This window comes from Parasteatoda tepidariorum, chromosome 10 (assembly GCF_982258835.1).
Source record: "Parasteatoda tepidariorum strain Cologne lab strain chromosome 10, Ptep-v5.0, whole genome shotgun sequence".
In the NCBI taxonomy this organism is placed as follows: domain Eukaryota; kingdom Metazoa; phylum Arthropoda; class Arachnida; order Araneae; family Theridiidae; genus Parasteatoda; species Parasteatoda tepidariorum.
In genome coordinates this window covers 99,132,296-99,156,515 of record NC_141764.1, presented here as the reverse complement: position 1 = coordinate 99,156,515, position 24,220 = coordinate 99,132,296, and the positions used below count along the sequence as shown (strand labels likewise).

The 24,220-nt window shown below is 32.2% G+C and overlaps 5 protein-coding genes across 5 annotated transcripts; 2 read left to right on the top strand and 3 right to left on the bottom strand.

Annotated features, from left to right (window-relative positions):
* Positions 1 to 5,160: 5,160 nt before the first annotated feature.
* Positions 5,161 to 6,351, bottom strand: LOC147803148 (uncharacterized). Its single transcript, XM_087152927.1, has one exon. The coding sequence runs from the start codon at positions 6,349 to 6,351 to the stop codon at positions 5,161 to 5,163; it is 1,191 nt and encodes a 396-aa protein (XP_087009053.1).
* A 420-nt stretch (positions 6,352 to 6,771) lies between these two features.
* Positions 6,772 to 12,032, top strand: LOC147803147 (uncharacterized). Its single transcript, XM_087153479.1, has 2 exons — positions 6,772 to 6,899; positions 8,857 to 12,032. The coding sequence occupies exons 1-2, from the start codon at positions 6,772 to 6,774 to the stop codon at positions 10,019 to 10,021; spliced, it is 1,293 nt and encodes a 430-aa protein (XP_087009605.1). The 3' UTR covers positions 10,022 to 12,032.
* A 42-nt stretch (positions 12,033 to 12,074) lies between these two features.
* LOC147803146 (uncharacterized) lies at positions 12,075 to 14,161 on the bottom strand. The gene is made up of 2 exons (XM_087153480.1): positions 13,675 to 14,161; positions 12,075 to 13,069 (listed from the first exon to the last, which is right to left on the bottom strand). Exon 2 carries the CDS (start codon positions 12,971 to 12,973, stop codon positions 12,182 to 12,184), a length of 792 nt encoding a protein of 263 aa, XP_087009606.1. The 5' UTR covers positions 12,974 to 13,069; positions 13,675 to 14,161; the 3' UTR covers positions 12,075 to 12,181.
* Positions 14,162 to 19,501: 5,340 nt separating this feature from the next.
* On the top strand, positions 19,502 to 21,308 carry LOC147803145 (uncharacterized). Its single transcript, XM_087153478.1, has 2 exons — positions 19,502 to 19,747; positions 20,240 to 21,308. The coding sequence occupies exons 1-2, from the start codon at positions 19,590 to 19,592 to the stop codon at positions 21,204 to 21,206; spliced, it is 1,125 nt and encodes a 374-aa protein (XP_087009604.1). The 5' UTR covers positions 19,502 to 19,589; the 3' UTR covers positions 21,207 to 21,308.
* A 129-nt stretch (positions 21,309 to 21,437) lies between these two features.
* LOC147803144 (uncharacterized) lies at positions 21,438 to 22,712 on the bottom strand. The gene is made up of 2 exons (XM_087153476.1): positions 22,537 to 22,712; positions 21,438 to 21,772 (listed from the first exon to the last, which is right to left on the bottom strand). Exons 1-2 carry the CDS (start codon positions 22,653 to 22,655, stop codon positions 21,478 to 21,480), a joined length of 414 nt encoding a protein of 137 aa, XP_087009602.1. The 5' UTR covers positions 22,656 to 22,712; the 3' UTR covers positions 21,438 to 21,477.
* Positions 22,713 to 24,220: the final 1,508 nt, after the last annotated feature.

The following is a 24,220-nucleotide window of genomic DNA, read 5'->3' as shown; positions in this document are numbered from 1 at the left end:
AACATGGAAACCAATGTACCATGTGTACCATCCACTAGCGCCGAGTCGCTTATTCATGTAGATGTTCCAAACATTATGTCTGATGATGAAGATGAAGAACTTATTGCCTATAAGGGAGAAATTATCAAAGCACTGGAAAGCCTAAAATCAATCGTGCCTGATTTCAAGAAATATCAAGATTCTATTGATCTCATACATCTCGAAATCTACCAGCTTAGGACCTACCCAAATTGCAAGGTACGTGATCCGAATATTAGTCTTGGTTTAATCAATGGTGTTAACTATGTACCAGCTATTGTTGCTCTTGATGATCCTAATTTTTCCCCAAATAATAATAATATAATTGTTGATAATGATAATATTGTTTCTGATAATATTGTTAATGATGACATACCTTTTCCATTCCTGAAGATTTTGACAAACCTAAAAATAAGACCAAAACTCTTGCTAATAACCGTAGAAAAGTTCAGAGTGAGGGGGACTTTGTGCACCCCCGAACTAAGAAGACCTTTCGTAAAAGCACAATTCCCAAACATGTCACCCCCCCGCCCCGATCAATGTCACTAATCCATTTGAAATCCTCACTCCAATGGAGGATAACGAAGGCATTAATTCTGAAGTAACCAATACTGGCCCCCCTCAGATTCCGATACAACCTATCATAGTTAGGTATTCGGTATGGCGAAAGCCATACCGAATTTATGAAAAACCTTATTCTAAAACTTGGCTTTGAAATTAATGCCAAGGCCTCAGGGCCAAACATTAAAATCTTTCCAACATCCGCTGAGAATTACAGGGATGTGATTAAATTTCTCGAAGATAATAATTTTGAATACATCCTCCTTAAGGGGAAAAATGATAAACCCAGAAAGTTTGTGGTGAGAGGACTACCCATCTCCACCGACACAACAGATATTGAAAAAGATCTAAACAAAGTTGGATTTAAAACTCACAAAGTTACAAGGATGACTACCAATTCACTAGTAGTCCCCTCCCCCTTTTTCTAATTCAACTGTATCAGTCTCCAAATTACAATCTTGAATCTATTCATGAGCTTAACAAGCTTTGTTATGTTACTGTCAGCATTGAACACTACCGGGGTAACCCGACAGTTGTAGAATGCTATAATTGTCAACGTTTTGGCCATTCCGCCGAGAATTGCCGTATGCGATCTCGTTGCGTGAAATGCGCCGAATTTCATAAATCATCTGCATGTCCCCACTCTAATAATTTAGGCAAAGTTGACAGTTCGCACCTTAAGTGTGTAACTTGTTCTTTAAATCATCCTGCATCCTACAAAGGATGCGCTAAGTATCCAAAAATACACAATTTTCGTTCACAACAAAATATTGATTGATGTAAATTTTTGGCGCAAGAGCCATGGTTTGGCTATACCGCGCCTAAATCTAGGTTAAAATTACTATAACTTTGTTAAAACGAGAACAATTAGGTTAAAATGAGCAATTTGTCCAAAATTAAAACAACTAATTTAAAATTTGTCAACTAGGTTATAACTAGTACTAAATCAAGTTGTAAAACCCGATATGTTTTATGTACAGTATTAAATTTTGATGAGGTGTGTCTCCAAGTAAGAATGATTAAGTCGGAAAGTCACAGTCAAAGTACTGTCGTCTTTTAGATTTAAATTTCATACACTGGGTCAGAAAATGTTTTACTGTAAGAGACTCTTTGCAAAAATTGCATTGTGGAGGTGCTTCATTTAAAATTAAATACTTGTGTGTCAAGCGGGTGTGCCCAATGCGTAGTCTGTTGATAAGTACCTGGGTTTTTCTGTTGTAGTTAGTCAATGGTGCAAATGGTTTAATATCTGATTTGATCTCATGTAATTTATTGTTTATTTCATTATTCCAGTTGGCCTGTCTGAGTTGGGTAAGAGATTCTGCAACTAAATTTTGAATGTCAGGTAAACAGTGTGGTTTATTCGTAAGATTGTGGGTCGATTTGGCTATTGAGTCTGCTGTTTCGTTACCCTTAATGCCCATAATGGCAGACGTGCCAACTCTCCCGCATTTTGCGGGAGTCTCCCGAATTTTGTGTCCAGCTCCCGCCCTCCGGAATTTATTCAAAAAACTTCCGAATTTTACCTCCATCGACACCCTAACTCATTTCCCGCGAGCGACGAAATTTTTTGTTTTTCCTTCCACGCGTTTCGATTCCCCCTTGTAATATTTCATCCCTCCTTATTTACTATCTGCCTAAAGCGAAGTTGCAGGAGTTCCTTTCATCCCCCCCTTCCCGCTATCTTCCTCCTCTCTTTCATTACCACTCCTTAACATTCCAAATCAATGACGTCACCCTTCCTCTCCGCCCACTCTTTTTCCGTGCCTTGACGTGTTTAGATGAATGAAAAAACGTCACAAACGATATCGATGACAGTTGTGCACAATTGAATTTCTCTCAATAGTTTAAATCGATATCTTTTCCAGCCGTTTTTATTAAGTTATTTGTGCTTATTTTTATACGGTTGGCAACAATTGGAGTTTGTTTTCTTCCTAACAACGCGTTGTTTCTCTATAACTTGATTTGCTTTTCTATATCAATATTATTAATAATTAAATTTGCATATATTTAGTTTAAAAATATTTTTATTATGTCGAAATCTAAAAGAAAATATTCAACTAATTTTAACCAATTTTACACAAAGGAGTTTCCTTCTATTATTGCTTCTAAAAAAGGAAGTGTGTATGCCTTTTGTACAGATTGTGCGTGTGATTTTTTAATTGCCCACGGCGGCAAAAACGATATTTTGCGGCACTTGAATGGGCAGAAGCACAAAAATGCTATAAACTTTATGAAAAGCAATAAAAAAATTTCTTTTCCAACCGAGGATGATTCTGTCATAAAGGCAGAAGCTTATTTTACGGCATTCCTGATTGAGCACAATCTACCCATTAATTGTGCTGATCATGCCGGGCCACTGTTTCGGAAAATGTTTCCGAATGATAACATTGCCAAGAAGTATGCTGCTGGCAGAACAAAAACATCTGCTACAATAAGCGAAATGGCAATGCTTGAAAAAGAATCGGTGAAAGAGATTTTAAAAGCAAATCCTTTTTCGATATCAACTGATGGTAGCAACAAATCTGATGCGAAACTCTATCCACTTGTTGTTACCTACTATAATGAAAAAAGCATGGTAATAGAGAGTACTTTGATGTCAGTGCCAAATTTAGAAGGGGATTCAACGGGAATAAATATAGCCAACTTAATTTTAAGTGAGTTAAATGTTAATAACATCCCACTTAAAAACTGCCTATCTCTTGGTGCAGACAATGCTCCAGTAATGGTAGGTGGAAAAACTGGAGTTGCTGGATGTCTTAAAAAAGAAATCGAACATTTGGCTGTAATCGGTTGCTCTTGCCATTTGATTAATCTGGCTGCCCTTAAAGGAGCAGCTGTCCTACCAGATAAGATAGATGAATATCTTATCGATATTTTTTTCTATTTAGAAAAAAGTGCTAAGAGGAAGTCAAAGCTGCAAGAATTCCAGACTCTGTTCAATGCTGAGCAGAGAAAGATCTTAAAACATGTGTCTACCCGATGGCTATCATTAGGTAGATGCTTAACTAGATTATTACAGCAGTGGGATCCACTGACATCACTCTTTAAAAATGAAGTGAATGTTCAAAGTTCTAATAGCAAAAAAAGAAAACGTGAGTCAAGTCCTTGTGTACCAGAAGATCTTAATGCAAGGCAAAATGTGTTAAGTAGAGAGGAAAGGATTTTCCTCTTTCTTTCTTCTGATATAAATAGGGCCTTATGCCATTTCCTGGTTAATGTTTTGCCAGTTTTTGAGGGTCCGAATGTAACCCTTCAATCTAGCATTCCGCATATACATGTTTTGCGAAAAATTTTAATAAATATGTTAAAAGAACTCTTTTCAAGATTTCTTAAACCTTCTGCATTGAAAGCATCGACCCTTTTTACTGTGGAGTTTTCTAAACTAGAAAATCAAAAATCTGATGCTGATATAGTTATTGGGCAGGAAGCTTCTAAGATTTTAGAAAATGTTTCAAAAAAGAAACTTTTTTTTCAAAACTGTCCGATCATATTTTGAGAATGTTTGTTGCTACATTGTTAAAAAATTTCCTTACAATGATGAAATTTTGATCAATGCAGAAGTAGCCTGCATTGAAACCATAGATCAAGCTTCATTTTCGTCAGTGAAGTTCTTCCTGGATCGTTATCCAATAATTATTCCCTCAGACTCTAATTTTGATGTCATTCAAAAGCAATTTTGCACTTTGCAAATGGAGACATTGCCACAAGAAATAATCAAGGAAAGAGTTGATAAGGCATGGGCCTTAATTGGCGAACTGAAAGATGTTGCCGGAAGCAATAAATTTGGAGTGTTATCCAAAGTTATGTTAAGCATTTTGACACTCCCCCACAGTAATGCTACATGTGAGAGGATCTTTAGCTTTGTCACCAAAACTTGCACACAGTTTAGGTCATCTATGAGCAACGAAACACTTGAAAAAGTGCTGATTTTAAAATCAACAATGAAAGGCAATTGTCATGAACAGACCTTTAGCAAATCTTTATTGCAAAAAGCTAAATCTGCAACTTATAATTCTTTAAATTCTACTTAAAATTCTGAATATTTGTTTTTTATTTCACGGCTAATAATTATTATGCTTCTTATCTTTTTCTTGAAATTTGATAAATTACTTTAAGTCTTCTAAAATTTTAATTATTTTTTTCTTATTTTTTTGAAAAAGTTTACAATTTATATGCTTTTTATTTGCTATTTCTATCATAGTAATGTTTTTCTCTTGTTTCTATATTTATTTTGCTTATTAAAATTAAAATGGTTCCTGGATTGATTTTTTTTTTTTCAATTTAAAAATTCTTTTTCTGAGTAAAATAGTATTTTCTTACCATTTGATTTCTGTTGTTGCTGCTATGTTTTTTATGATTTTGAATTAGAAAAATAAATTAATTTCACTGATGTGTGTGTTGTTAATATCATATTAAAACTATTACAAACCAAAAACTACTTGATTGAAAGTTAAATTTTTTGTCTTTTATAGTTATATAACTTTTTTTTATTTAAAATGATACTTTGTAGGTGAAAATTCAACTTTTTTTTACCCCTCCTGAAATCTCCTGAATTTTTGCTCAGGAGACTCCTGATTGTTAATTCGGCCAGGTTGGCACCTCTGTATGTCCAGGAATCCAACCAAATATTATTTCGTAGTTATTGTTCTTGAGTTCAATGTATAAATTTAAAATATGTGGTATAGTAGAGTGAGATTTACTGCTGAAATTTTTTATAGCATCGATACAGCTTTTTGAATCAGAAAAGATAAACCATTTTTTGTGCATTTGTTTTGAAAGAAATTGTAGAGCAAGAAGAATGGCGTAACATTCCGAGGAAAATACAGAAAAATTTGAAGATAGTTTCTCTGATAGCACTCCTGCGCTGTGCACAACCGCACTAGCAACATGGTTATTGAATTTTGATCCATCTGTGTATAACACATAAAAGTCGGTAAAATTATATAAATGGGAATAAAATAGCTGTTGATAAATCACCGCAGATGATTTATCCTTAGTCAAGTTTTTAAAAGTGTCAACAGTTTTGACATGTACTTCATTCCACACAGGAATTAACTCAGCTGATTCTAAAACAATAAAATCATCTAAATCTAATTGTGTTAAAAGGTTTTTCATTCTTAATCCAAAAGTAGGAATTAAGGCAGGTTTGTTGTTGAAATAAGTAGAACATGATGGTGTTAAAACATGAGAGTATAATGGATGAGAAGGGTGACATTTAATGTGAAAATAAAAGTTAAGAGAGAGTCTATTTCGTCTCAGAGCGAGAGAAGGTTCGTTATGTAAAGCATATAAACTTTCGATAGGTGATGTACGGAAAGCTCCTGTGGCAATCCTGAGTCCTTGATGATGAATAGTGTCTAGATATTTTAAAACAGACTTTCTAGCTGATCCATAAACTATAGCACCATAATCTAACTTGGAACGGATTAAAGAATGATATATTTTGAGCATAGATGTAGTATCTGCCCCCCATGATGTATTAGCCAGCACTTTTAAGATATTTAATTTTGCAAAACAGGATTTTCGTAAGTTTTGGACGTGAGCTTTAAATGTTAATTTTGAATCTAAGATCAGCCCTAAAAATTTTGCTTCCTGGACAACAGGGATTACAGCATTATTAATGTAAAGTTCAGGATCAGGATGAATCCCTCGTTTTCGACAGAAATGAATACAAGAAGTTTTACTAGGTGAAAATGTAAATCCATTTAAATCAGACCATTTTAAAATCTTGTTTGTTGAAAGTTGTAACTGTCGTTCAATAGTTCGCATGCACGTGGCTCTGCAGGTCAATCTAAAATCGTCTACAAATAACTCGCCTTCCACTGTGTAACAAAATAAACAAGCAATCCCCCACAATGGACAATTACAGCATCTCTTAAAATTTTCAATTTTCAGTCATAACGTGTAGGAAATTTTCTCCCGAATTCGAAAATCCGATTTTTTATTTATAAAAATGTTTATTTATTAATTTATTAATAATTTAAATTGCTCTAAAAAGGCTCCGTAGATGATGCAATCAAAAACGATCCCTGATTGGCCGTGACGTCACATGTGCCGACGGGAGGTAAGTCTACTCCTTTCTCAATGCGTATTTCAACGTGATTTTTATACGGTGTTCTCTTTCGTCTTGAAATTTATACTAATACTAATTTTGTGAATTAAATTTACACTTTTATAAGTGTGTGTAAAATGGAGAAAGGTTTTCAAAAAGCCCAGACGGATAATCTTCCAAAAATAACGGAAGAAATGATCATGCAATTCTTCACATCAAATCAGCATTTCTTTTCGCCTGAAATCAGAGGAGTGAAAGCTCAAAGGTATGAACAGTTTATTTCACTTAAATATATATATATATTTATATTATAACACCTAACTAATTCATTTGATTATAAAAAAAGACGGATTGAATGGGATTTGTTTCAATAAATATTAGATTTATGATTTAAACAATCAGTATCGCCATAGAATAGATCAGTCGATGGAATAATTATTTATTCACCATCTTAATTTATAAATGTTCAAGTATTCATGTAATGTCATTTAATTGAGCTATATAATTATTTTAGCTAAAAGTGTTTCTTTTATTACATCTGAATTTGTTTTTAATTTAATTGAACAAATAACTTGAAACGAATTACCAACGAATACGAAACGATTGATCAGAACATTTATTATGTATTTAATACTCATATCCATCGTGAACTTAATTCTTCTTTGAATTAATAGAAATTATACTATTTTCACAAAAAAATTTATTCTAATTTTATAATATGCTTTCAGTATTTAAATATACAGTGCGCTCATATTAATTCTCTATATAGTTATTGAAAAGTGAATAGGAACTTTAGTAATATATATAAATTTATAAAATGTAAAGTTTTTTTCTGTTTAAAAAAATAAATAAATTATGTAGAATTTTATCACATACTTAATATTAAAATTAACAGAATGAATTTATATCTATTCTTTGAGTAAATAAGAATTTTGCAATTACTATGTATTGTTACATATCTATTTATAAAATTTTACCTTTAAAAAAAAAATTTAAAAAACTTTCTAAACAAAAAATTCACTAATGCAAATTTTTTAAAATGCACTTAATATTAAAATACACAGAGATGTTCACATCTATATTTTCACAGTTATTTTTTTAGTTAACTATTAAATTGTTATATATTGTTTTATATATAATAAATTATTTATCTCTTAAAAAAAAACTCATATGATTGGTGCATGCATTTACAAAAGTTAATTCCTATTTTTGTAACAGAGCATCTAAAAAGAATGGTTATTGTTGATTTATTATCATATTTCTTCAAATTAAATATTCTTTGGTGCTTGCAAAAGGAAACTCTTAGACAAGAAATTAATGCATAATTAAATAGTTTTAAGAGAAGGGGAAATTGAAAAAATTGTCAAACAAGCATACTTGTTGCTTAACCCTTTGATGCAAATAAGACATTGGTGCCCCTTCTATGCATATATTTTTGATCTTCTAATTACTAGCAAAAATGAATTTTGGAATTTCAAATCATAAAAAAAAACATTCTCTAATAATTGCTTAAAAGATCTGTTAAATTATCATAATTAAATTTGTTTTAAAATATAAAATTCAAAAAAGTAGTTTGAAAAATTTTTTTTTATGTTCATTTTCAAACATTTATCAATAATTTTGAAAATTAAAGAATAACTCTTTTCTCTTACATCTAAATAACTACAATAAGTGTAAAATTAAAATATTGTTTGGAAGTGAGCCGTACTTTGAAGATTTTACCTTTAACACACACATAGGGGGAAAAAAAGATGTGTTTCATGCTATATTTCATAACCGTGATTTATTGAAATGCTAATTATATTTTTTCACTTATTTTGGCCTAAATAAATATAAAATAATTAACAGTATGAGAAATATTTTTAATAAAAATTTTAAAGCAAGGGGGAAACATGCATTCTTTACTTATTTATTAGAACTAAATAAGCATGGTTGATTTTAATACTTTATTGCAATTATAAGTTAAATTTCTCTGAAATATTTTTTAATAAATAATATAGATTAATATTATGAAAAAATGCAAATGAAGTTAAATATATATAAGAACAAGTTTAAAATAAAAAAAACCCATTAAATTATGTATTTTCTTTAAAACTTTTTCTGAAATATTAATACATCTTTTAAAATAATATTTCACTAAAATTCTTTATAATTTTTTATAGACTTAGCCATTAACAGTTATCATTTCAAATTAATTTTCAAAACATTTCCTTTTATCTTAGATCAGCAAGAGAGTCATATGGAGATAATGCTGTGGGCTACGTGCAGGTTAAGCGAGACCAGACTGCCTGCACTGTCAAGGGACGAATCACACCTGAGCACAAAGTCAGAAGCAAAGCATACACCGTCACATTAGTTTGTGATGAGATGGCAGAAAATCTCTTATCAATTCAGTGTGATGGTTGTGCTGCAAGTGCAGGTGGATGCAAGCACACGATTGTATTCCTTTTCTGGGTTCACAGAAAATGTTCAGTGCCATCCCCAACAGAAGTGGAATGTTACTGGAAAAAATCAAAGCTGTCATCAGTTGGTTCCAGGGAAAAGTTCATTTATGCGTCAAGTTTGGGGAAAAAAAATATTAATGATCTCCCTCCCAAAAACCCCTCAATCTTGAAAGAATGCATGGATATTATAAATGAAAAAAATATTAAAAATATGCAATTCTGTAATTACTTTTCTGAGTTCAGTGACTCGGAAAAGGTGTCCATTCACTATCTGATAATGGAATTTGAAATGGAGGGGACTGGCTCTGAAGCTGACGCTTTTTTAAACTACTTAAAGAGAAAGATTAATTCTGATATTTGTAAAAAAGTAGGCCAACTATCAGTGGAGCAACATACTCAACCCCTATGGCATGAGCTTCGATATGCTAGAATAACTGCATCGAAACTGTATGAAGCGTCAAGATGCTCAACTTTAGATGGAAGTCTGGTTGAAGCGCTTCTTGGAGCAAAGTTTCGACCAACGGAAGCTATAAAAAGAGGTCGTCGTCTTGAAGTTGAGGTATTGAAGGAAATTGAGAGGAATCACAATATTCAAATAAAACCTAGTGGCCTCTTAATAAACCCTGAACATCCCATCTTTGGTGCATCACCAGATGGTATCGCCACAGATTTTATTGTTGAGGTTAAGTGCCCTATATCAGAAAAAACTAAAAATAAGTATATCATAAACAACATGCCTACCGACAGACATTATGCACAAATGCAACTGCAAATGTTATTTGCTAATAAATCCAGAGGATTGTTTTGTGTTGCAAATCCCAACTTTGAAAAGACGAGAGGAATTGCTGAGTTATGGGTACAACGAGATACTGAGTATTGTCAAAATTTAATGGAAAGAGCCATTTATTTTTGGAAAAAAAGCAATTTTTCCAAAAATTTATAAAAATTGTCTTTCAAAATAAATTTTTTTTCTGATTTATAATATTGCATTACATAATAGTATGTAGTTACAGCAATTTTCTATAATAATATATTCTAATTCATTTAGAATGCCATATACAATGGAACAAAATAAATGTTGTCAGTTTTGCATATTTATTTTAAGTTTTTAATTTTACGTCTCAGATTGATCTACATTACCACACTACTTCACATACTAGATCCTCAATTTTAGACGATAAAACATTGTGGCCATCCATTGTTTTTTTTATGCAATAAGGGATAGTTTTTTTATTATTATTCACTAAAATACCAATAAAAGCTAACTTTTTGTTTCTTTTTTTGTAAAAAAGATTGTTATTTTAAAGTCCTGTTACTATTTTTTTATTTTTTATAAACGCTTGTTACACCCGTAGTCATCAAAGAACGCTGCAGTAACGTAACAAATTTGTACAGACTTCATTTAAGGTAACTAAGTAGAAATTAATCAAGACTTCTAAGCCATTGTTATTTGTTGAGTCTCTGATAAAAAGATATAATTCTTCTCTTCTTATGCTTAAAATGTATTATTAGAAGTTGTGAATATATTATTTAAGGAAGTAACATTTAGCTTTGTGTATTGGTTTACGATGCTGACAATCTGGTGTAAGTGCATAAAATGGTGTAATAATGTACTGCTGTTAAGGTAAAATATTGGCATTAAATATGGACTCAGTAATGAAAACAGGATACCAATTCTTTTGGTAAAATTTTGCATTTAAAATTTACTGTAAGAAGTTGCAAATATTATAAAATTGAACACTTAGCTTTGTGTAACGGTTTTACAATGCTAACAAACTGGTGTAAGTGCAAAAAATCTTTAATATACTGCTGTTTAGGATTGAATTTGATATTGCTTACATTAAATAAATTGAACAGTAAAACACAGTAATATTACAAATTCTTTTCATAAAAACTTGTATTGAAAATGTAAATGTAAGATTTAAAAACATATAACAGTCAACTTTATAAAAACATATTTCAGCTTTAAAAATAGAAAGATAAAATACAAGACACTCATATACATTAATGTGATATAATTACAACTAAAAAACAAGGGATTCAAAAAATTTTATCAACTGTTCGGAAAGCACGCTTGGCAATTCATTTATTAAATGTTGGCAACAATGAACAGCAAATTTTTTTGAAGAAAAGACTATAAATGAAAAAAAAAAATGTTCTTAGAACAAAAGTTAAAAAATAATTACTTAATACTAAAATATACATTACTGTACAATAATTATATAAGGCAACCAATTCAAGTTGAAAGCACACAGGAAGTTTTTAGAAATGGAGACTATTCAAGACTGATCAATAAAAGAACTTATCAATACACTTTTTTTCTGTGCTTACATAACTAAAAAATTTATCAAAATTTGCAATGAAATGATTTGGGAAAAAAATAGATATTAGAAACATTTTGTATCAAAACATTAAAAAATTCCATGATGGAATGTCAAAACATTAAAAAAAATTCTCTAAAGTTGATTAAATTAAGCTATAATTGTCTAATAATTTTTTTAAAGTAGTGAATAGTTGATGTAATTACATTTTTTATATAATTATTGTTAAGACAATAAATAATTTACAAAAACATGAAAAAAAGTATACTTTTACACTTTAATAATTTCATTCTGAAAATTGATGAGGCCACAAACGATAATTAAAATGTGATCAAATAACTGTACCAAGTTATGATCAACACATGTATATTTGGATAAAATGTGAAAATTTCTCAGTCTATTTATGACTCTCTCTACATGCACTCTGACTGCAGCAACCCGCTTTGTGGATTTAACTTCCTCCGCAGACATTGGTTTATTTTGTGACACAGAAGGAGGACGAATAAGTTGGCAATCTAATTGCTGCAACAAATGAGCTATATTTTTAAATCCTCGATCTGCCATAATATCCATGTGAGGGAACAACAGCTTTAAATATCCTGAATCTTCCACAATGGCGGCATCTGTTGTACGCCCCCCATAACCCTTTGAGATATAGCTTACTGTGCCATCAGGAGTGCAAAATACCATGAATTTTATGGTATTATTCTTGTAGTAATCGGACCAAGTCATAGATTGCTGAAATGCATTTGAAGGTTTTTCAATAGGAATTTCAAAACAATCTATATGCTTTGAACATTATAATAATTCCTTCGAAATGCTATTGGTAAACACTGTTTGATTTTATTGGAATCTGTAGGCCAAACAATAAAATTCTGGAGAACACCTGCAAGAGGAGACAAAGTTTTCTTGAAAATTCTGGACACATTACTAGTGGACATTCCAAATAACATGCCCAGATACTCATACGTTTCATTTTGTCTTATTTTTTTAAGCGTGATCATAACATTTAAAATTGAGCATTTAGTGTGTTTAGACAAAAACTCAATGAGGAATTTTTCCTCATTTGGAATTCCTAAACACATAAAAGAATTTTTTTCCACTGATTTTATCATGAATGCTTTCATTATTCTTTTTTCTTCATGATCATCATCAAGATCATAGTCTGATCCTGATGTATTTTCACAAATATAGTCACTATCAACTATTTCTTCTGCATCACTGATGTAATTTCCTTCACATTCCATTACTTTTGGTGTTGGACCACAAGCTGCGTCTTGCATTTCTGGTGCGGCTATGCATCCAAATTCTGAAGTTGCAACACTATGAGTATTTGTACCCTTGCTTCGATAAGCAGCTTTCAAATTTACCTGGCAAGCTTTATCAAAATAATTTGCTACATCTTCTATTTCGCTAGTAGGATGTAAGACAGAACCTGTATCATCTGTTTCTGCATTCGCATCTGTAGTTGACAGCTCAAACTTTTCCAATAGCTCTTGCACTGTATTTTTTCGCTGCCTCTTAACAGCTCTTTCAGTAGATGCTGATAATACTGGTGCAGGAGATTTATTCATTTGGCATGCAAATATATGAGGCACAGTTCCTTTTTTTAATCTAAGTTTGACTCCTAGTAATTTATGTTGAAGATAATTCTCAGTGTCAAGTTCCAGCTGAAACAAATAAAAACAATAATCAGCAACTTCGGTTTACGTCATTCTTAAAACTTATACAAATATTTTCTAAGAAAAAAATATGCAGGAAATTAATATACTTTGGAGGTTATGTTTTTTAGTCTAGTTAAAAATTCATACAAAACACTGTTTAAATCTAATTTACCCTTAGTCCTATACAAAAATAAATATAATGTGCTTATGGATACAATATATATTTTTGTATAAATATTTCTTTTTTATCAATAGAAACATACTTTAACTAAATAAGAATTTAAAAAAATTTCTAATTTAAAATTTGAGACACTAGGAATAATTTACAAAACATATTTGTAGCTTGTGATTGAGTTCCTAAGTTAAATAAATAAAAGAAAAGCTTTTGCAAATAAAAGAAAAAAGTTTTTTGAATAAATTTGGTTCGTTTTACGAACAAGTAATACCAGGTATTCATAACTTATTCTTATACACTCTTTATCAAATATTCAGAGCTAAAAAAAATTGTAAACAAAAGATGACTGTCATAGATATTTAATGTACTTAAGAATTTTTACAAAAAAATTTCAACATTTAGAAAAGTTAAATAAGTAAAAAATACATATACTCACATTAAAGTGGTCTTCGCAAACATTTCGGACAGATGTAGACAAAATAGGGTTTTTTTTTTATCATCTCGTTTCATGGCGAGGCACCATTTCTTTCCATCAGCATCTTTTCTTGGAACATAGAAATAAGTTAATTCCGCAGCCGTTTTCGTTGTATTTGTGCACAAAGGCACTACGCAGTATTTATATCTTGGTGATGACATATTATTAAAATATCTGAAGTAGTTTCAAACAAATGTGAAGTAGAAAGAAAGATAGAATACAACGAATTTAAAAGGAATACGAATGTAAACAAACGAAAGATCGACACATGTGACATCAGTTCCTTAAAAATCACGTGACTTCCCGTTTCAGCTAAAAACGAAACTGGGCTGTTTTTAATTAAAAATAACTTAATAATTAACGTTTTGAAAAGAGTAACAAAATGTTTTCTAGTGGTTTTGAGCCATTCTGAATACATTAAAATCATTTTTAAAAAATGCTGTAATTGTCCATTATATTGCTGGTAGGCGTACTTACGCAGATGCTCTACGTCAAGGCAACAAGCCACGCCCATTTTCGGCTGTCTGAGAAAAATCTTCTTCAGCCGCTATTCCGTCCTTTATGACCACGCCCCCCCCCCAACCTGATCTTAACTCCTCTACAACCATTCCACAATTGGATGGTAACATTAAAGACATTTTTGCTTTCATTAACGAATTGAACACCATTTTTAAGGGCATTGACATTGCCCAACTTAATATTGACATACAAAAAGCTAACACATCTATTGACAAAATATTTGTTTCTCTCTCATTGCAAACTTCTCCCCCCCCCCGAGCTCTGAATCCTTCAACCTTAAATTTCTTTATTTACTCATTTTTATCTTTGTAATTACCAGGTTTTTAACTTGTTTTTCTGCTGATTTGCCGTTCAGGCGATATCAGCATTACCTTTATCTAGCCACGCCCTCTTAGGGAGTGACTGACTAAGCTCAGTACATTGGTGGCCGTCAAGTGGCGACATCAAAAATGAACTTTTTTCCAGCCCTCTACCGGGCAATCTGAATTTCCTTGTTTAATTCTTTTAGAATTAAATGTTAAATTTACTTTATTTCTGATTATTGGATTAATTAATTTCACTCACAATTTTTTATTATGATACTTGCTTCTGTGTTTAAACTACGGTTTAAACAGTCTTCATTCTCTTTTTAGGTTTCCCCTCACTTATTATGTATTTTACACAATTTACTATGTATATTTTTCTTTTTTAATTTTTCAATTAAAAATACATCATTGATATGCCAAACTATATTTGTGTCATGCTACCTTTTATTTGTTATTATCGAGGATTAAGGGTCTGGATTGACCCAGGTGCCTCATTAAACCTAGGCTGAGTAAGCTACCGTGACTCTCGTCATTGAATTAGCTAGGGGGCGGAGCTCAATAGTTTCGCTCCCGTTTTTTAATCATGATTACGAATGCCTAGAATGTTAGTGCTACGGCACAAACAAATGATGGAAAACTACGAGCTGATGATGCTTCAATACGTATCAAGAGCCTTGAAAACTCGATTATGATTTTACGTGGAGCAAAGCCATGCACAGAAGAAATCGATCCAAACCAGGAAGCCATTAACGCCCTGGAACTGCAGATCTATCAGATAAAGAATTACACACTAGACAAGGTACGTGGCACTTTAATTGGTTCTCGTATTATTAATGGTGCTATTGATTGTTTTAATGCTGATACTATGAATTCTAATTCTAATATAGAACAATTCTCACAAGAGAATTTTGCTCATTACGATAATAATCTTGAACATATTGTTGATAAAAATACTTTAAACTTAAATGATCTTGAAATGTTAGAGGAAAACATTCCTCGTAACTATTCATTAACATTATATTCCCCTCCATTCCGGAAAATAATGTTAAAACTAACTGTGTTATTAACTGTAGCAAAATAACTAAAAGGAAGGATCCGAGTCAGGGGGACTTTAATGAACCCCCACTAAGAAAACATTCAAACGTGCAATGTTATTCCACCCCCTCTACAAACTAATAATACTTATGAGGTCCTAACTCCTCAGGAGGTTGACCCCAATGAAACTGAAATGACCAACATTAGCCCCCCCTATCCAACCTATAATCGTTAGATTTGGCGAGAGCCATATTCATGAAAAAGATAATAGAAAATATTGGCTTCGAAATTGTTGCAAAAGCATCGGGACCAAATCTTAAACTATTTCCACCCACCTCTGAAAAATACAGAGAGATCATTAAATATTTAGATGAAAACAGCTAGGAATACATTCTCCTCAGAGGAAAGAATGAAAAGCCTAGGAAATTTGTTGTACGAGGGCTCCCCAATTCCACAGAGACCTACGAAATCGAAGGAGACCTGAAAAAAGCAGGCTTCAAAACTCACAAAGTCAGTAAGAATCAATTCACCAGCAGGCCCCTCTCCCTATTTCTGATTCAAATTTATCAGTCACCCGACTATAATTTAGATACAATATATGAGCTAAAAAAGCTCTGTTATGTTGATGTAAGCATTCTGTCATTGAATTAGCTAGAGAACGGTCGTATATTGTCCGCTCTCATTTTTAAATCATGAACACGAATGATTCCAATGAGTGTGCCTCGGCACAAGCGATGGAAGGTGAACAACCAACCGATGTTAATTCGGAACGAATCAAAAGATTCGAGCAAGCGATTATGGAATTACAAGGGAAAAGGCCCTGCACAGAAGCCATTAACTCACACCAAGATGTCATTGACTCGCTGGAAGTACAAATTTTCTAGATGAAGACCTATCCACAACCTAAGGTACGTGGTCAAATTAGTCCTCGTATTATTAGTGGTGCTATTGATACATTAAATTGTACTGAAAATGTTTCTAATAATTATGTTAATTTTGGAGAATTCTCACAAGAGAACTTTTGTACTTATGACATTAACAATACTTTAAATCCTAACGACACGGAATTGTTAGAGAATAACCCCCCACCAAAAAAACCTTTAAGCGCGCCATGCGCGATGCCATCCCTCCACCCGTTAAGGTTGCTAATAATTTTGAGGTTCTAACTCCACAGGAGGTAGACCCAAATCTTGTTGATATGGCCAATACCGGCCCCCTCCCATCCAGCCCATCATAGTTCGGTATGGCGAAAGCCACACCGAATTTATGAAGAAAATCATCGACAACACTGGCTCTGGCATCGTGGCCAAGGACTCAGGGCCTAACTTAAAACTCTTTCCCAAATCCTCTGAAAATTACAGAGAGATCATAAAATTCCTAGACGAAAATAAGTACGAATACATCCTCCTCAGAGGAAAAAACGAAAAACCAAAAAAATTTGTTGTTCGTGGTCTCCCTATCTCTACCGATACTTGCGAAATCGAAAATGACCTAAAAAATATAGGCTTCCAAACTCACAAAGTGAGTAAAATGACCAACCAATACAACGGTAGATTCCTACCACTCCTCTTAATACAATTATACCAATCCCCTGATTATAATTTGGACTCTATTTACGAAATCAAAAAGTTATGCTATGTTGATGTCACAATTGAACACTATCGGGGAAACCCGACAGTGGTTCAATGCTTTAACTGCCAACGTTTCGGACACTCCGCCGAGAACTGCAGAATGCCGAAGTCAAGTGTGCCGAATTCCATAAAATCAACGAATGCCCCCACTCTGACGAATTCGGCAGAGTGGAAAGCTCCTATCTTAAATGCGTTACTTGCGCACAAAATCATCCAGCTTCCTACAAGGGATGTCAAAAGTTCCCTAAAGTAAACAAATATCAGCACAACTACCGACAACAAAGTGCCGCCCCCCACAATTATGTGGCAGGTACGCGTTCTTACGTGGACACTTTAAGACATGGCAAGCAACAGCAGAAGACACGCCCACCTACGAGCATGGGAGATAGCTATGCTACTCCGAACGCTCCACCTCCTTTCTCAACCACGCCCCATAATCCACACGCTAGTATTGATAATATTCCTCCCACCCCCCAGCTTAACGGCAAACTTACTGACATTTATGCATTAATTAATGGAATCAACACTGTCTTCGCAGGTATAAATGTTCCTCAATTATTGAAAGATATGAAAAACACAGCCACCCCTATGGATAAAATGTTTATTTTAGCAAAATATTTCCAATCTACTCATGGATAAGTCCCCAATTAATGGATTTAAAATTTGCACCTGGAATGCCTGTGGTATCCGGATTAAAATCGAAGAATTTCGCCTTTTTGATTTAGATTATAATCCTGACATTATTTTAATCCAAGAGTCCTTCCTCAGACCAGAGCAGAACGCTAACATATCAAATTACACATGCTAGAAGAATGACAGGCCACCCGGGGCGTCAGGTTTACGGTGGCACTTGTATTTATATTAAAAATTCTATTCCTCACTACAGAAACAACACACCGTCGCTTCGTACAATCGAAGCGACATTTATCACACTCACTATTACGGGCCTCCCACACATTACCATTTGCTCCACTTATATCAAACCACACCCATTATACAAATTCTTAAACACTGATCTCGAACTTATGCTCTCTTTAAGGGGGTAGGTGCACGCAAATCGACTAAAAAATGCATTTTTCTTTTTTTGCAGATTCTTAAAATACCACTCAAACCGAAACTAAACCTTGGAGTCTTCTCATTTCCTTAAAAATAAGTTTAGGTCAGCTTTAAACTCAAATAGAATTAAATTTATTTTATTTTGTTTGGCAACAACAATTATGAAAAGAATTGAGGTGAAATGAGTTTATTGATCGATTGATTGCTTCTTTTCACGAGGTTCAAAATTTTGTTGTTTTCTGAAATTCGCTTCTGGTAACTGCAATTTTTTCAGATTATTTTCGTATTAATTTGAACTTTTTGAATTCATATTTATATTATTTATTAGCTATTTAGTTATAAACATGCCGCGAAGCGGTCAACGAGTGTTTAAAAAGAGGAAAGCGTTTGGTGTTCATCGTTAATCAGCGTGTTCATCTACAAGCATTGAGTTGAATGAATCGGCGTCCAAAATCAAACTGGATAAGCATGTAAATGATTATGAATCATTTCTGAATGATAATAATTCAAATGAAATAATTAATTTAAATTTATTATCTAATTGTTTAAAGGATTCAGTGTTATGCTCAACATGCAAAAACAAAAGTATAAAACTAAAGTTTTCCAGGCAAGTTCAGGGACTTGCATCTGAACTTTCTATTTATTGTGAACAATGTGATTTTAAAACGTCTTTTTTAAATACTGAAGTTTCTTCTAAAGTGTGCAACAATAGAGACACAAAAATTTATGAAATTAATACTAGATTAACGTATGCCATGAGAAGCATCGGAAAAGGGAAGGCAGCTGCTCAAATGTCTTGTGGAATAATGAACTTACCTGCTCCACCACACAGATTTGATGAAGTCACAAGTGAATTAGGCTCGGCAATAAAAAGTGTCGCTATGAAGAGTATGAGTGATGCGGCTAGTGAAGCCGAAGCAGCTAGCAATTCCAAAGACATTCCAGTTGCAATAGATGGCACGTGGCAAAGACGTGGGCATGTCTCAATGGCCCCGTTTACATGAGCAATCTATTAATCCGGGGTAAAAGAAGGGTACAGGGATTTTACAGGGCAATGTATAATCGGTAAGAAAACCCGTTTACACGCAAAAGAATTTCAACCCCGGATTTTCAAACAACTTCCTCTACGTCATTGGTCACATGATAAATCAGAAGTAAGAAAATATATCCCATCACTCCTTGCAATATTTTTGTTTACATTTTGAGGTAAAGTTTTTTATACTTTTCCTTTAAAATGGATAATATTCAAATAATATCATTGTTATTCGTTCAAAATATTGAAAATGCTTTGAGCGACATAAATGATGCTCGGAAAAGGCGTATTAAAAGGATGTTAAACATCCTGTGCAGATCAGCAGTTTCATCCTTAAGTTTAGCATTTCCGCACAGGAGAATGTGGAAACAAATACGGCATTCAGAATGGTTTGAAAAGACAGTTCTCCAACATTATGATGATAGTAGATGGAAAGAAACTTTTAGAATAAACAGGTATGTTTGGATATTTTATTTGTATAAATTATATTATTTAATATATATTTATTTAACTCCTATAATCTGAATGTAACTCGTGCTTTTCTGATTAATCAACAAAAAAGAATGTAATTTTGCCAAAAATTAAAATAACAATTGTTAACATACTTAATATATGCAGGACATTTAAGTAATTTTTTTCCATCCTATTTTTCTGTAATAGTGTATATTTTAATTTAAAAGTTCAAAGAATAGGCTTAAATATTTAAACATAAATTATTGATTCGGATAGAAAATGATGTGTTTTTCAAACCCATTACCCTTATTTTGTATGAAAATATTGGCACATTCGCCCCTTAAAATTCTGCTATACCCTGATAATTGGCAATATATTTTATGTCAAAATACACTACATGAGCTATGGGTGTCTTTTCATTTACACAAAATCATTCACTTTTAATTACTTGTTTCTCTATTCATGTTTAATGATTTTATTTTTTCTCTTTATAGGTCAACATTTACAATCATCTGTGACTTCCTTCGCCCTCATCTCCAAAAGAAGAAAGTGGTACGAGATGTTTTCTCAGTTGAAGTAAGAATAGCTGTGATGTTACTGCGACTCAGCAGCTCTTCTGAACTTCGAAATATTGCTGAGTTATTTGGAATGGCAAGGAGCACTGTGTGTGTTATTGTGCAACAAACAACTCGAGTGGTGGTGAGTTGCTACATGGAGGAATTGAAATTTCCTGAAGGAGATGAAGTGTCCATTGCGACAGACTCCTTCTTTGGTGTCTGTGGACTACCAGGAGTGTTGGGTGCTTTAGATGGCTGTCACATTCCTATAAAAGCTCCAATTAGAAATAAAAGAGACTATTTTAACCGAAAGCAGTTTTACAGTGTTGTTTTACAAGCAGTGGTGAACCACAAGAAGAAATTTATAAATTTAAATTTTGGGTGGCCAGGATCTGTACACGATGCAAGGGTTCTGGCAAATTCTGAGCTGTTCGTGCAGTGTGAATCAGGCATCTTAGACAATTATTTTTGTGAATTGCCTGGTGCTGCATCCACAATTCCCCCTTACATTGTTGCTGACCCAGCCTATCCTTTAAAACAGTGGCTGATGAAGCCATTTAGTGGTGCTTTAAATGGGCAGCAAGCTACCTTCAATAAGAGGCTTAGTCGGTGCCGAGTGTATGTCGAGCATGCATTCGGCATGTTGAAAGGACGCTGGAGGTGCTTATTGAAGGCCAATGACTCCCAGCTGAAAAATTTAAAGTACCAAGTACTTGCATGTTGCACAATATCGCACAAGATATTCAAGATGAGTATCTTTACGAATGGGACGATAACTCAACATTATGTAATGACCCAACTGTTTATCCTGTGCTATACTCCAATGACAGTAAATCAAAAAGAAATCTGCTTATGTCTTGGGTACAAAATTATGGATAATTTATGTATGGTATTCCTTTGTTGAATGTTGTGCTGCTAATATTGATTTTTTTAGATAAATCTAATGTACTAAATTATTGTTTTAAAGAAATTGAATTTTCAAAATAAATCTATATTGCAAAATAAATTCCATGTTATAAATGAATCTATTAAAAAACTACTGATAAATCATTAATTAGACAATCATAAAAAAATCAAACTAGAAAAAATAATTTTACTTTTAAATCATAATTAATTCAAGAATAATGACAAAATATATAAGGCAAAAATTTATTAACTTCATCATGATAGAAAATTTATTTTTTTATATTTTCTTTTAATAATTTTAACATTTCTGCATTTTGCTGAATAATGGTGTTGCGAAAAGTTTCTCTCTTCTCTTCGGCTTTGATCTCAAGCCTCTCTTCGAATTCCAGGACTTTGTTTGTCGTTTCCTCCATAACTTTGCGTAGAGCCTCCTCAAAGTCATTGATGCGCCGACGCTTTCGGCCCTGTTTTATTGTTTTAACCTGGTTATTGACCCTTGGTGTTGATGTACTTGGTTGAGTTAAATTTTCAGAAAAAGAATCCTCCACCAAGTCTGTTTCATCTCTGAAATTAAAAAAATAAATAAAAGCACTGTTTATCCAAACATATTAAACAACAAACAAATTGATAATTACAGGTAGCTTGACCTCAATCGGAGCTGAAAAATTTTTGGGGGGACAGGTAGTGCTGCCATTCAATATTTTTCAAGCACTATTGAGGAGAATAACACCAAAATTCATATGTAGTTTTATCTTGACCTAAATTGGGACTTATTAGATTTCGGCGGGAATTGCTGTACAAGTGTTCAATATTTTTGTTACTTTGTTATGAGAAATTTTATGGCTGCTAGAGTAGGTGTAATTTTTGCATTATAAGGTAGTGCTTTGGCAGCATTCTTCATTAAAAGGCAGATGGCCATGTGGCTGCCTTTCCTACATTTGTGTTATTTCAGGCTGTAATTTTGTATTTTCAATTACTTCATTTTAATCACTGATAAGGAAGTTTTGTGATAGTGAGATCATTCTAGGTTTTCCTTTCTCACAGAAAAACAATATCCTATGAAAATCTTCAATTATTTTTCTGATTGAAACATTTCTAACAATTTTCTTTAATGTTATTTATATAAAATAACTATTATGATTGTGAAAAATTATAATTATTTGAAATAATTAAAAATTAATATTCAATTATTTACTAGTAATATGATGGATTATAGTACAATTTTGAACTCTAAATTTGAATAATTTTTTCATATTTTAATCATATACCTAGTTTTATTTAATACTGTGATTAAAAAAGAAAAAAAAATACAACTCATTTATACTTACATTGGTTCATAATCAATCTCCTGTGAATGAATTTTTTCGGCCTCATCCTGGTTGGTTTGTTCAGATGTATTTATTTCATCTTCATCGTTCAGAATTACAGAATGTAAATGTCCATCCATGTCTGGTTCATCATCATTTAGAGTATTGTCAGAAAATAAAAATTTAATTTAGAATAAGAAATCAAACTGTAATAATACACGAATGAAATTAAAAAAAGGTAAACTTGTGTGAAAAATTGTAACGTTTAGATATATACTTAAACTATATGTATATTGTTGATGCTCATACAAAATTTTTTAGTATTCCAATTATTTTATTGAGTATCTAAAACTTTCATTTTTATATTATTAACTGCTATAAGCTATTTATAATATAGACCAGGGCTGTCCAACAGGCAGCCTGCCAACCTATATTGTGCTCCCTGCAAGCTTCTTATTCAGCATATTTCTTTTTTCGAAATTTTAGGGTATCAAGAAGCATCCGGGTCAACCATTCTTGGTCAAGCCGATGTTATTGATCATGAAAAAGATCATACTTATGATTTATAATATTTATTGATTGTTTTGTGTTCTTAAGATATTTAAATTAAACAAAACTAATTTTAAACAAAAAAAATTTATTTAAAAAGATTTTTTTTGGTTAAATTTAAGTAAAAAAATATGCAAAGATGCTCATAAATACTTTGTTTTATAAGTGACTTTTTTGTATATTAATTCACATTAATTTTGCCCACTTTGGTGTTTCGTGATTGAAGAAAAGTTAACATAAGCAGAAAATTATTGATTATGAAAAATATAATGCATATATTTTTTAATATTTAATGTTCTTTTTTATAAATAAAAAAATTTTTTTCCAGAAAAGTGTGTTTTTTTTTCTATAAAAGTAATTTTTTTTTATGAAATATATTTGCTTGCTGTAATATATTTAAACAACCTAAAGATTAATATTTTACTTTTAAAAAAGTCATCGATTAATACATAACATGTTATAAACTAACTTTATACATACTACTTACATAATAAATAATTTAATTTTTATTTTATAAGAGGTTATAGTTAAACTTTCTCAAACTGCGGCCCGCCAGGTGATCAGTGACCGGATTTCTGGCTCGCCGGCTCTTTGCAGTTGGACAGCTCTGATATAGACCAATACGGTATAATTTTTTTTTTTTTTTGTAATGTTTTCTTCTTGTAGAGATGTTAACGTTCATAATTAATGAGTAGGAATTTTTTAAATTGTAAATGTTAAGTTGAAACAAATACAATTTAGATAACACTAACCCGAGAAAAATAAAACTAGCTCTTCAAATTAGTTAGACACATTTATCATTCAATGAAAGATACAGCTCAAAAGATACATTTCTCATAAAAAAAGAGCTTTTTTTTCTCTATTCACAGTAACAAAGTGTTAGTTTATTTAGGTTTGATGTTTAAAATATTACACCTTACTTATAATTTCATTTGTGACCCTATAATGAAATAAGTTTCTAATGAATAAATTAGTGCTTTTAGTAAAATCATTGTAATCCCGATAATTTTTAAATGTAATTTGAATAGCATATCGGTTGTGACATTGTCTGTAATTTATTTACAAAAATATTTCACAAGAGCATAAAAAGTTGAATGAAAATAGTATACAACTTACTTGGTTTTCTGAATCCAATATCACAGGTTATCACTGGATT

What these genes read in the sequence shown, in the direction of transcription:
- LOC147803148 (XM_087152927.1), bottom strand. Translation starts at nt 6,351, where the DNA reads ATGCGAACTATTGAACGACAGTTACAACTTTCAACAAACAAGATTTTA.
- LOC147803147 (XM_087153479.1), top strand. Translation starts at nt 6,772, where the DNA reads ATGGAGAAAGGTTTTCAAAAAGCCCAGACGGATAATCTTCCAAAAATA. An exon ending in AGAGGAGTGAAAGCTCAAAG is followed by an intron (nt 6,900 to 8,856) that starts GTATGAACAGTT and finishes CTTTTATCTTAG; the next exon opens with ATCAGCAAGAGAGTCATATG.
- LOC147803146 (XM_087153480.1), bottom strand. Translation starts at nt 12,973, where the DNA reads ATGAATAAATCTCCTGCACCAGTATTATCAGCATCTACTGAAAGAGCT.
- LOC147803145 (XM_087153478.1), top strand. Translation starts at nt 19,590, where the DNA reads ATGTTAAACATCCTGTGCAGATCAGCAGTTTCATCCTTAAGTTTAGCA. An exon ending in GAAACTTTTAGAATAAACAG is followed by an intron (nt 19,748 to 20,239) that starts GTATGTTTGGAT and finishes TTCTCTTTATAG; the next exon opens with GTCAACATTTACAATCATCT.
- LOC147803144 (XM_087153476.1), bottom strand. Translation starts at nt 22,655, where the DNA reads ATGGATGGACATTTACATTCTGTAATTCTGAACGATGAAGATGAAATA. An exon ending in GAGATTGATTATGAACCAAT is followed by an intron (nt 21,773 to 22,536) that starts GTAAGTATAAAT and finishes TTTTAATTTCAG; the next exon opens with AGATGAAACAGACTTGGTGG.